At 46.0% G+C, this 12,438-nt stretch overlaps 1 protein-coding gene across 2 annotated transcripts in view; it reads right to left on the reverse strand.

Annotated features, from left to right (window-relative positions):
- Positions 1-2,373: 2,373 nt before the first annotated feature.
- The window catches only part of man1a2 (mannosidase, alpha, class 1A, member 2), a 117,358-nt gene continuing 107,293 nt past the window's right edge, over positions 2,374-12,438 (reverse strand). For both annotated transcript variants that reach the window (XM_075480084.1, XM_075480085.1), the window contains exon 14: positions 2,374-6,122. In XM_075480084.1, the coding sequence (XP_075336199.1) occupies positions 5,987-6,122 (136 nt within the window). In that variant the 3' untranslated portion in view covers positions 2,374-5,986. The remainder of the gene's footprint in view (positions 6,123-12,438) is intronic.

Genomic DNA, 12,438 nt, shown 5'->3' on the forward strand with positions numbered 1-12,438 from the left:
AATTAATGGTGCAGTGCACAAGGGTGGCTGCTTAGAGAGCCAATATCTACAGACGCGATGTTTGCTTGTGCACGTCTTCACCCGCTCCATCTGATCATCTCTGTGTAAAAATGACAACATGCAGGCAAAGTGTTCATCTGCAGCAGAGGAAGCAGGAGTCGCTGGTCCAAGATCTCCTTTGGATTTTCATCCTCAGCTTTTTCCCCTCATTCAGTTTTTTCTTTTTTTTTTTTTTTTTTTTTTTTTTTTTTTTAACTCTGGTTGTGACTCAAGTTTCTACTTTTGTTCATTTACTCTCCAAGAGTTAAAAGTTAAGAACAGAAACCGCAGCTGGAGACGGAGAGAGATGGAGGGGAAATGACATCTGAGGTGTGATATCACATGTTCGTGGGTTTCTGGGTAGAAGCAAAAACAGACGTCACTTTGATTCGAATTCAAATTCCCCACAAACCATTCGCAGAAACATGCGTCACATGTTCTTCATGAACACTCCGGCAGGGGCCAAAGCTCTGAGAAAATCACCACCGACAACACGTCAAGCCGAGTTTTTGCCTTTGTTCGGAGCAAAAAGGCCCCTCATATAAGAGTGAATAACGCTGAGCTTTAACCTTCAGTCTTGAACACTGAAAGATATCAGTTTACATCCAAAAATAGCATTTTATTCAACTAATTTAAAGTTCTGCCACCACACTGGGTTGAAAGTTCTATTACAATGATCTAAACAAGAGGAAAAGTTGAACAAGTCTGGATGTCAACTGCAGTTTTCTGTTCAAAGCCGGCGTCCCGGTTCATTTGGAGCGCCATGCCTTCAAAAGGCTCTGGGGCTAATCGTTACCTCCCATAGATACCAAACACGACAACATTTTGAACAAAGATTACACAGAAAACACAAACAGCAGTAGGAAACAACTTCACGAAACAGAAAACATCCCGCAGGACACGTTGAAACCAAAAAAACAAACACAGAAGAATTAGCTAAAAGCAGCAGTTTTGGAGTTGAAAAGTTCATTTTCAGTCTCATGTCTTATTGATAAAGTCCCAAATCAAAGAAAAATGTCATCTGAAGGATTAAAATATAAATGAAATACTTGTTCTGTTTTCTGTTTTTCTTTTGAAAATATTTTCACGCTTTTTGCTTTGCAGCTGTATTACACGTGTATTGCACAACTCCAGAAGGAAAAGAGGAACCAACATCTTTCTTTTGTTTTCTCACTGAAGCCTTCCATTCATTCTTCCCCTCTGAAGTTCCAGCACATCGTTCACAATTAATTCATCAGCTTCTTTATGCGACTGTACAGCGGCGCTTTGAGCTAAACACCAACAGCGGACAGATGTTTGTCCCTAGCTCTCACGACTCGTAACGCTGAGGCTGATCATTAGTTTTGGAGGTTTTGGACAAACTCAGACTTTGATCTCATGATGGTTCTAAAAGAAAAGTTCATTGTTTACCAGTTTATCTTAAAGGCAACATAAAAGACTGCCACATATTTAAAAATGAGTCAAAACAGGAGATTTCCAGTGAGTTTAACAAGACCAGACTGTAATCCTCCACATGTGGTGAGATTTCAGCCCAGGGGTTGTATAAATAACTAAAATCCTGCCAGTGAATGCACAGTATTTGAGCTGGGAAGGTGAAGTTAGTCAGCATCAGTCTGCAGACAGCCTTGTCCTTTCAAACACATCCCGACAAAGCTCACACTGCAATTTAAACCCATCTACAGACATCCATCTCATACAGATTAGCTGTGTTTAAAATCCATAAAACAGGCCACCTCAGACTGGACGTCTTTTTGGCTTTGGTCTCCGAAGAGTCGCGGAAATCCATCCAATCCGTCTCATTTGCAAACGACCTGAAGAGGCTCGGCAAATTTTTCCTCGTTAGACTGAAATAAGATGCCGCTGATGGCCAATGAGGCAATGGATGTTGTAATTCCTCAGCCATGCAGTCAGCTGTGAGGCTGTGCTTTCAGCTACATGCTAACGCTCACACTGTAACATCTACACGATGATCGTGGTTACACGCTGATGTAAAGCAGGCATCTTTGCCAACTTCCATCTTACTTCCATCTACCATTAAGCACAGCTGAAACGAATGAGACTGGGATACATTTTGCAGATATTCACTCGTGGGTTTCTGTGTGTGCCACATAAAGAAAATCTCTCTGAGGGAGGTGACAGTCGACCAGAATCCGTGATGATTCATGCAAACCACTGTTTAGAAACATCAGTCTGGACCAAAGTGGCGAACCAACCAAATTAGAAGGAGATGTTTACCCCTCGAGCTTCCACTTCAGTCTGCTTCCAAGCAAATCTGATGCAGGTCCTGAAAGCATTAAAAGTTTAAAGAAAGAAGATGCTCCTGGTTTCTGCTCACTTTTCATAACATCTTTATTGAATTTGTGTCTCAGTTTTAATCATATTTACAGATAATTTATTTTTACTTTTTAGTCCAGTAAAAATACAAATACAGAACACTCAGTTTTCAAAATGAACATCACTCCCAGCGACCTCGCGGGCACCCAGCTTTCCTCCTTATATATAGGTGGTGGTGATGTCAGGTACCGGGGGGGGGGGGGGGGAAGAGAGCATGAGAGCCAAATCTGTACTGCAACAATGGATTCAGATGAGAGGCGGGTGATGAAGAAGAGAGAAGTAGAGGAAATCCATGTTGTAAGTGCTTTGAAAGCCGCCTCTTAAAATGGAGCTCAGCTTGGTGTTGCATCAGTATTCTGAGCGGCTGCTTGTACTGGCCAGAAAACTACGGCAAAACATCTTTAAACCTCAAAACGCTGTTTTTTTTGACGATTTAATGAAGATTAAATTAAACAAATGACTAAGTCGAGGTTAAAAAAAACCGGGCCGAGTTCATTAAACAGGAGCAAATAAAGAGGGATATGAAGTGTTATTACCCTGTAACATATGCTGTCAACACTTTTTCACAAAGGCTTGAACATGAACTCTTCTCATATGATCAAATAATCTCACGTGGAGCTTTTTGTGGGTTTTGAGGTAAAGAGCAACACTGTCATCACCTGGAGTGACGGTGATCTGCTAAAATACTGTAGGTCCTTATGTGTGCTGTGACAGCAGAGGGAGACTTTTATCACAGTTTGGCTTTATTAACAGATAACAACTGCATCTACTGCTCGATGAAGACATTTCTAAGTCTTTTGGTACATGTAAGTAAGAGGATTTATGGATTAATCTGTCGGATGTTAATTCTTAATTCTGTTGCACACAAAGTGAAAAACACCAGCTAAGCGTTGAGCTGACTGCATCACGTTTAGCACATTAATTAAAAGCAGCAAAAAAGTGGCACACAAAGCAGCTTGTAAAACTATTCATTTAGATGCAAAGTAAACGGTCGAGGTTCTGACTTCAAATGCTGCAACACGACCGACCGAACCCGTCTGTGCGAGGAAAGCCGCGGCGTGAACCGGGTGACGGGCAGAAGCTGAAGGCGTGACTCCAAACTGAGAATCCTGCCATGTGGCGGTTAGGAAACGGGGAAAACGGCTCGCTTCATCGCTGTAGCCAAGATTCGTGATGAACTTTTTAGTCTTTTTTAACCTTTCAGAGCACATTTTGTGATGGTAACATGAACATGTAACATTCTGATAATAACATGTAGCTTTATGGAGCTAGAAGCTTGTTCAGTGGAAATAAAAACCTCAAATAAACATCAGCTCGAGATGATTTTTCCCCTGAAAAGAAAAAGTTTAGCAATGGTGTATAAAGCCCAACTGAAGCAGATGGTGTATCAGACTGGCCAGTAATAAATAACAATAATAAAGCATTTGGCTCTTTCTGCTAATGGCCTGTTGCCCCAGTCAAAAAACCATGAGTAAAAGTTGAGGTTGTCTCATAGCAGGAAACTTCTGTTTCTGTTCACTGGATGGTTTTATTTATAGGGTTCTGGCCTTCAAATCCTCCCATCTGAAGTCGCTTTGCCTTTGGTTTGTTTTTTTGTGGTTTAGTTTTTGTATATTATACTTTCACATCATTTTAGTGGAACTAGCCTCAGTTTTTGTTCCTTTTTTGTTCCATTTGATGTGCCTTTGTTTTCCCGTTTCCCTGTTTTGAGACTTTAAACGGATCCAAGAATCACGGGTTCGTGTACGGGTCGCATCAAATGTGTGACCCCTTAAGACACGTTCGCGTGTTGGCTTCAGACTTTTCAGCAAAGATTTTAGAGGACTTTTCTATCCAAGAACCCACACAGTAAAACCCTCACGCTGCGTCAGGAGTGATGACACGAGGTGAAACGGAGTCAGTAAGTCGGACCACCTGCTGCTCGATGCCAACGTGTCCCAGGGCATAGAACCTCACTGAGGAAAAGTGCTTTTTCATGATTTTAGTTCACGGCAGCATCGAGTTGTTTGAAAATATGTGAAAAAGGTCAAATGCGTCACTAAAGCAGCTGCTCAGAACAGTGCACGAAACACGAGGAGGCGAGTTTGGAGCTGAAAACAATAACTGCTGGCATGTTGTTCTTTTCCTTTGAGAGATTAAACAAAACTTGTACATTTCTAAACGAAGGCTTTACACAATTAAACACCATTTAAGATCTCACGAGACTGAAAGCCTTGTGGTTTTTACATATTTGTTATGTCGGCTGAGGTCAAAGTGAAAGCAAGAAGGTTGAAAATTGTGAAGGTAAAATCAGATATTCAAAGAAGGATTCCAGAAAACCTGGAAAATTGTAACAGTATGATGAGTTATTGTAACAAAGGGGGACGTTTGATGGTTGGACAGAGAAGATGTGACGTGCCAGCTCAGCAGGGAGGCGTAATGTCTTCATTTATTCACCTCTTTCAGCGTTGCACCTCTACTGTTCTCTTCTTCTAATCTTTCCATTCAAAGTGCTCAAACAAAGGATTTACAGCAGAGGTTGTTTCTCAACCAACACACAAACACATACTAATACAGAAGCATGGCTGAAACTAGCCTCGTCTCACAATGTAAGGCCTGAATATAATGTGATTTATGAGAAGGGGAAAACGAGAGATCTGAGAAAAGCTGGGGGGGGGGGGACTACGTGACGAATCAGATGATCAAATCTGGAAAAAGATGGAAAAGCAGCATCCACTCGAGTAGCAGCAGGATGGTTTTGAGTGGTCTGACTGGGGGGGCAACTGAAAAGGTGTCAGTCTGAGGAGGGGTGAGCATGAGGAGGCCTGCTGTAATTATCGTCCCACTTACAATGGTCCACTTTTCTGAAAATGGAGGATTAAGGGAGGCGCTGTATCCGCCTGCCCTGACGGTGATGATCCGTATACAGTTCCAGGTCAGCGTTCGTCACATGTATAATAAACAGGAAGTGGACTGGGGTGGGTCAGGGAGAAGCGGAGGGCTCGGATTCACCCTGTGTCTCCAGTAACAATTTGTCCAAAAGAAACAAAAAAGAAAAAAGAAAGACACATCTCATCAACAGACCCTGTAAAGTCCTCAAGTCTGTCTACCTGGTGAGTTTAATAGAAAGAACCCCCCCCTTCGATCAGCTCAGTGCCAAACTGACTGCGTTAGCCTTCTTTATGCACTCTCGGTGCCTCGGCTCGAAGTCTGCACGAGAGGAAAGTTTGGTCAAATAAAGACTAACAAATAACAAAAAAAAACTAAACCGAGCCTCTGGTTTGGAGCTCCTTCCTTCAGAGGAAGAGTCAGTTGAAGCCAAACGGAGGCCGAGCAGCACACCCACCGTCCCTCTGACTTAAGCAGTGAAGACAGATCGACAGAGACTTCAAAGAGTACGACATAGAAGAAGAGAAAGAGAGACGGAGTCATTCCTCTCCTCTCTGCAGCGCTCTGCGTTGGAGACCGTGTCTCCATCTCCCCAGCTCCTGTCTGCAATCCATTTCCGTATGAGAGTCTGAATGATAGTTTGTCCGGTGTTGGTGGGTGGGGTTTTTTGGGTGGGCAGGCAGGTGGGCAGAAAGGTGGCGCCCCCTGGTGCTGTGGTGGAGAAGAAGGAGGAGGGCCTGTGTGTCTACCGCTGAGCAGGCTCGCTGCCGGGCAGGGTGATGTTGCCCAGGTGGAGGACGGGAAGCGGGTGAGCCTCCGTGTTGAAAACCCAGCTTTCCAGCGGCATCAGGTCGTCACTGGAGAACAGCAGGTACAGATACCTGAGAGAGGGGTGGTGGAGGAGGTGGTGGGGTTGATAAAGGGAGGGCAGGATGGGTTTGGGTAGGGAGGGTGAGGAAGAAGAAAGACGTGAATGACAGAATACAACACAGAGCTGCAAATGTATGTCAGCTTTAAGGAGTCCCAAAAACCGACGGCAATTTGTTTTTTCTGGGTTTACCCAGAGCTGCTGTTTACAAAGGTCTGAAACATGCAAAGACTGGGGCAGATCATCTCAACCCACACGTTCTTCATCCAAGTTTCCCTTTATTTTGCTCTTATTTTGAACCTAAACGGGCATTATTCCAGCTGTGTGGAACAGAGCTTCAGTCCGTAGTCTTACACAAAAGTGCCGTCTTTTGTACATATTTGGTACATATTTTGCGACTTTCTTGAAAATAATAATATTAAAGTAGAAGGCTGGGATACTGTTGGAATTTGAAATGAGCCCCCCCCCCAATTTTTTTACTTTATTTTATTCTAATTTATTATTATTATTGGTTTGTTTTTATTTAAATTTATTTAATTTTTATGTAGATGTAAGGCAGTTACCTGTTTACGCCACTGTGGCACTGTGACCTTGTTCACAGGTAGTTTTTTGAGGTTTGCCCTGTGTGGGACGCCATGTTTTCTCAGTTTTCCTCTACCTTTGCCCCAAAAGGTAAGCATGGTCAGGCGTCCTGCATTATAGTAAAATATTATGTTGTAACGGTCCTTTTTTTGTTGATTTGTTCATGAGTGTTTGTCAGTCATATTTTAGACTAATTGTCGCTGTTGTTATTAACGTTGTATATTTTTGTTACTGTTTGAAATCTCGGTAAGATGTGGCTGTGAGCGTGTGGCTAGCATGCTAGTGTGTTCTGTGTGAGCCGGGCGGAAATGTATGTTTTGCATTAGCGGTTTATTTATCCAGAGATGCTGTATTTTGTCTGGTCGGGCAGCAATGATTATTTTTACTCTGTGATATATGTTTTGTTTTTTATGTTAATTATTGTTTGACGAGGAGATTTATTATTTAAGGAGTTTTCCTCTACCTTTGCCCCAAAAGGTGTTACCGCGGCCCGCAGGTAATAAAAGGAAACGTCTCGGACTCACATTCCAAAGAATCCTGTCTCCGGTGCCTCCTTCCCTCCGCATAATACTCCATGACAAATATATAAAATCACAACGCAGAGTCCAGGGAGGGTGCAGAGGGTCTGGCAGCGGACATGTCGAGGCAGTGGGTTACATCTTTGGTGCCGTGGCCACTGGAATTGTGACGCTCCGAAACCGAAGACTGAGCGCGAGTGAGAGTGGCAGTGCGCTGTGGCAGTGAGCTGTATCCCAAACGACGCTGGGTGTCCGGTCTGCATGACCATCAGTGAGTGGACTGTGCGCCCCGTTCTTAGCTCGATCAACAAACTGTTAAACTGTGTTTAAAAAAAAAAAAAAAAACAAGAAAAAAAAAAAAAGACTTTTAAGGGACAGTTGCTTTCCTGCTGCATTCCTGCTTCAGGAGACTGCAGTGAAATAACATCCACCTTCAACAGAGTATCCTTCCAAATATCGAGTGGGACATTAAAGTGCATGCAGGTTCTTAAATTTTTTTTTATATAGAGAAATAGGGATAGATAGTAAGACAAATCTGGTGTGTGATTATTTGATGAAAACTTCATTTATTAACAATATTAAAACTGGTATTGCTATTGCTTGAGATTTAAGAAAGCTATATACAGGCAAATAGTAGTTAATTTACGTGTGGTGTAAGTTATGGATACGATGTGATGTGAGATGTGTTGCACATATTTCATGACAATTTATTGTACTAGATATAATACTTTCACACCCACACAGTCTCACGTACAACATCAACATACTGAAGTAACCTCACAATATCCCTATTCAGCCCCGGCTAGTGTGTATTGAGAAGAGGAAAAAAAACAACAATGTGGTGTGGCTACATAGATTCCCCATTAAGGCTGGAGGCACCGTCTGCTGCAGCCTCAAACATTCAATCCTCCCATGGTCCTGCAACCAGCCCCTACTGTGGCACAGATGGAACCCAAATCCACCCTTGGAGTGATGGGGCAATGGCTGACCCTGGCACGGTGAGCCCACAGCACCACATCCAAGACCCCCCCACCCACGGGCGTCCCGCAGGGCCTGACGTAGACACACAGCTAACTCCATTGCCCCCAGTGCTGTCACCTTATTGGACTAATCCTGCCAAAGCACCCACCATTACAGGCTTTGGAGCTACAATGCAGGTCCCCTGGCCCAGGTTTCATGGCACACCAGCCACAGGACAGATACGTCAGACAAACAGGTCAGATCACAACTTGCCAAGTGTCATGCCTCCTTTGGATGCTCCTGTGTCACAGCCAACATTACAGGCTATTACGAGCTCTGTTACCCCACCTCAAGCTGGTCTGTATGGGTCCCAAGTCCACCTGCCTTTTCACAGCGCCCCACATTCCATCCAACCAGCAATGCAAATTGGGCCACAGCCTTCCATGACACACCCAGCCGCCCTTCATTACCGCACCCAGCCCATTAAAACTAGCTCTCAAAGTTACACTGGCTACTCACACTCTGATCCTGCCCCACAGCTCCGTACAGAACCAGCCCCTGTTCACTACCCTCAAGACCCGAACACAACAATGCCTAGGCCTCTGACTATGGTAAATGCAGCTTTCAGCAACGCAACTCCTCTTCAGGCCCCCACTTCAATGCAGCTACAGACACCAGCAGTCAACCCTCATGCCATCATGTATCCTGGTGCATCCTCACATACCAAGCCCATGCCCCAACCCTCAAACCCACTCATGCAATATTCCCCGCCTGACCCACCCCCACAGAACACCACAGCTAACCCAAGCGTCTCACAGATGAGACGCTTGGGTATTCATGCAGACTCATCAGGTTAAGAATGTGCAAGTATTCACAGGTAACGCAGATAGCAAGATACTTGTGGATGATTGGACACGTGATATGCAGTATCTTCTTGAGGCAATAGAGTTGCCCACCCACCTCCGCTTTTCTACGGTAGTGCGTCACTTGAGTGGTGATGCCAGAAAACTGGTTCTGAATCTTCCTCCCCATGAACAGACCCCAGAGAAGGCATTTGATGAATTAAGAGCAGAGTATGGTGACACACAGGGCTCTTTGGATCCACTAGCCGACTTCTATGAGTGCAGCCAGTGGCCAGGGGAGGCTGCCTGCTCTTATGCTATTGTGCTGGAGTCTACATTGCGGGCTGTGGAGGAAAATCAAAGAGGAGGCAGGCCCTTCCCTGATCGTGACAGTAAACTCACCCGGCAGTTTCTGAGAGGACTTACTGATAAGGAGGTGTATACAAGGATTGTACCAATGAAACCCAGACTCTTAAGCTTCCGAGAGCTGCAAGTTGAACTGAGAAATCTAGCAGGAGAGACTAAAAAGTTCCAGGCACAACACAAATCAAAGAAAACATATGCACAAGTGCATGTTGCATCTGAGTGTAGTGCAAATGTGAAGACAGAGAAAACAAGATATGCCTCAGAGTTATCAGAACTGACAGAGATGGTCCAAAAGTTAGCCGTAAACCAACAGGAGCACATGGCTAAGTTGTCTCACCTTGAAGCAAGAATAACTGCCCCCCTCCCTACTCCCCACCCAAGACCCCAACCACCCCCAATGAATCCCATCCCCAGTGCAAGTGTCACATGCTACCGGTGTGGGAAGCAGGGACACATAGCCCGTGTCTGCACAGAAGTGTTTCCCAACCCCAACCCAGCAAGGGCTCAGCAACCTCAACCAGTGAGTCCTGGAGAGGGGAACACGCCTTGGCCTTTAAATGCCTAAAGCCCATGGTAGCTGGGGAAACCATGGGCGAGCCGCAAGGTCCCCTACTACAGAAAAAAGAGACCAGTGATGGAGTAAAGGCCCCCCCCTTAGTGGGTCCCAGGAACGAGGGGGAAGTGGAAGTCAATGGAATAAAGTGCAGGGCCCTCATCGACTCTGGCTCCCAAGTAACAAGTATTACTTACAGATGTTGGCGTAACCACCCCATCCTTCGCAAGCAAAAGCTACAGTCCTCTAAAGTACCCATAGAAGGCGCTGGAGGCCAGAACGTGCCCTACCACGGTGTCCTGTGCATTGAACTGAAGGTACTGGGAAAAGAGTACAAGACTGTACCAGCTTTTGTCGTTCCAGATTCTGAATATCGCTCCACAGTCCCTCTGCTTGTAGGTACCAATGTCACTCGTGCTGTCAAAAGCCATCTCCAAGCAACTCATGGCCAGCAGTTTCTCCACCAAGTCAAAGAAAGTCATCCAGTGGTACACGTCTCTGCTGGAGGTTGGAGACACCAAACAGAGTGAAACGGATGACAGTGGGCCCTGTTGTGTACACTGGTCTTAAGATCTGCATCACTGGAGGAAAAGAGATGGACTTAAGGTGCAAGATTAAAGCAGGCCCTCAAAGAAAGACTTACACAGCCCTGATTGAAGGTCACACTTCTCTACAGCTCCCTCAAAACCTCTTGGTTGCCAAAGTGCTTGTGGATGTGAAAAGAGCCTGTGTCCCTGTCAGAGTAATGAACCTGTCCCAGCGTGCTATTACAATCAAACCGCATACATACCTGGCCAATGCTTCCCTGGTGGACAATGTTGTGGAGTTTCCTGATAAAAAGCGGCACGATGGTGAAAAGGAAGGGGACAGTGAGGCATGTCTGAGCTTTGATCAGGTGGTGGCGGGCTGTGCGGTGGATCTTAGTGAAGCAGCGGTGGAGGATGAACGTCAGCGCTCCCTCCTTAAAGAGCTGGTGGAAAGGAATGCAGGTGTGTTCTCACAGCATCCCACAGACCACGGCCACACAAAGACTGTGCAGCACGAGATCCCCCTGGTTGACTCCAAGCCCTTTCGACTTCCATATCGCAAGATTCCCCCTTCCCAGTGGCAGGACGTCAGATGATTGTTGAGTGAGATGGTGGATGCAGGAGTCATCTGGCCAAGCAAGAGCCCATATGCATCACCTGTAGTGATTGTAACTAAAAAAGATGGGTCGCTAAGGCTGTGCATTGACTATAGGAAGCTCAACTCCTGCAGCACAAGCGACGCATTCCCTCTGCCACGGATAGAGGAGGCCCTAGAGGCTCTGGGTCAAGCAAAGTACTTTTCCACTCGCGACCTCACGTCTGGTTATTGGCAGGTGGAAGTAGCGGAGCAGGACAGGCACAAGACAGCGTTCAGTACCCCCATAGGGCTGTTTGAGGCCAACAGAATGCCGTTTGGGCTACAGAATGCTCCATCCACCTTTCAGAGACTCATGACCTGCTGCTTTGGTGATCTCAACTTCACACACCTCCTGATTTATCTTGATGACCTCATTATTTTCTCCAAAACCTTTGATGAGCACCTTGAGAGGTTGCAGCTGGTGTTTGATCGGCTTCGGGAACATGGCTTGAAGTTAAAGCCCTCCAAGTGCTGGCTGGTGAGAAAAGAAGTGCAGTATCTGGGCCACCTGGTGTCTGCGGAGGGCATCAGGACGGACCCAGAGAAAATCAGCAGGGTCAAGGAGTGGGTGAGGCCTACCAACCGGAGAGAAGTGTTGCAGTTTTTGGGGTTTGCTGGATACTACAGGCGGTATGTGCAGGGCTACTCCACCTTAGCTGCTCCATTGTACCGTCTCACCTCTGGTGACCCCAGGAAAAAAGAGGTGGAAAGAAAAGCGTGAACCCTGACCCACCCTTCTTGTGGACTGATGAGTGTGAGGAGGCGTTTCAGTCCTTAAAAGGAAAGCTGATGACTGCTCCAGTACTGGGCTACCCAGATTACAGCCTGCCGTTTCTCCTTCAGACAGACGCCTCTGGGGGGGGGACTTGGTGCTGTTTTGGCACAGGTGCAGGATGGAGCAGAGAGGGTCATAGCCTACGCCAGCAGAGGTTTGAGTCCAGCGGAGACGAGGTATCCTGCACACAAACTGGAGTTCCTCGCCCTAAAGTGGGCGGTGACAGATAAGTTCTATGACCATCTCTACGGATGCAAGTTCTCTGTTCAAACAGACAACAATCCACTCAAGTTTGTGATGACCACATCAAAGCTGGATGCTACGGGCCAGCGGTGGGTGTCGCAGCTGGCTGCATTCGACTTCGACATCCAATACAGACGGGGTCAGAGTAACTCAAATGCTGATGCGCTCTCTCGGTTGTCCAACCAGGAAGTGACCCAGGTCCTGCAAACTTGCCCTCAGCGGGTGACCAGCGAGCAGTGGGAGACACAAACCACGCCAGAATCAGAAAGCCCTGCAGATGAGGGTGCTGCTGCCTCCACAGAGCCTGAACCCAGCCAACTCCCAGA

This window comes from Odontesthes bonariensis, chromosome 12, assembly GCF_027942865.1.
Source record: "Odontesthes bonariensis isolate fOdoBon6 chromosome 12, fOdoBon6.hap1, whole genome shotgun sequence".
NCBI lineage: Eukaryota > Metazoa > Chordata > Actinopteri > Atheriniformes > Atherinopsidae > Odontesthes > Odontesthes bonariensis.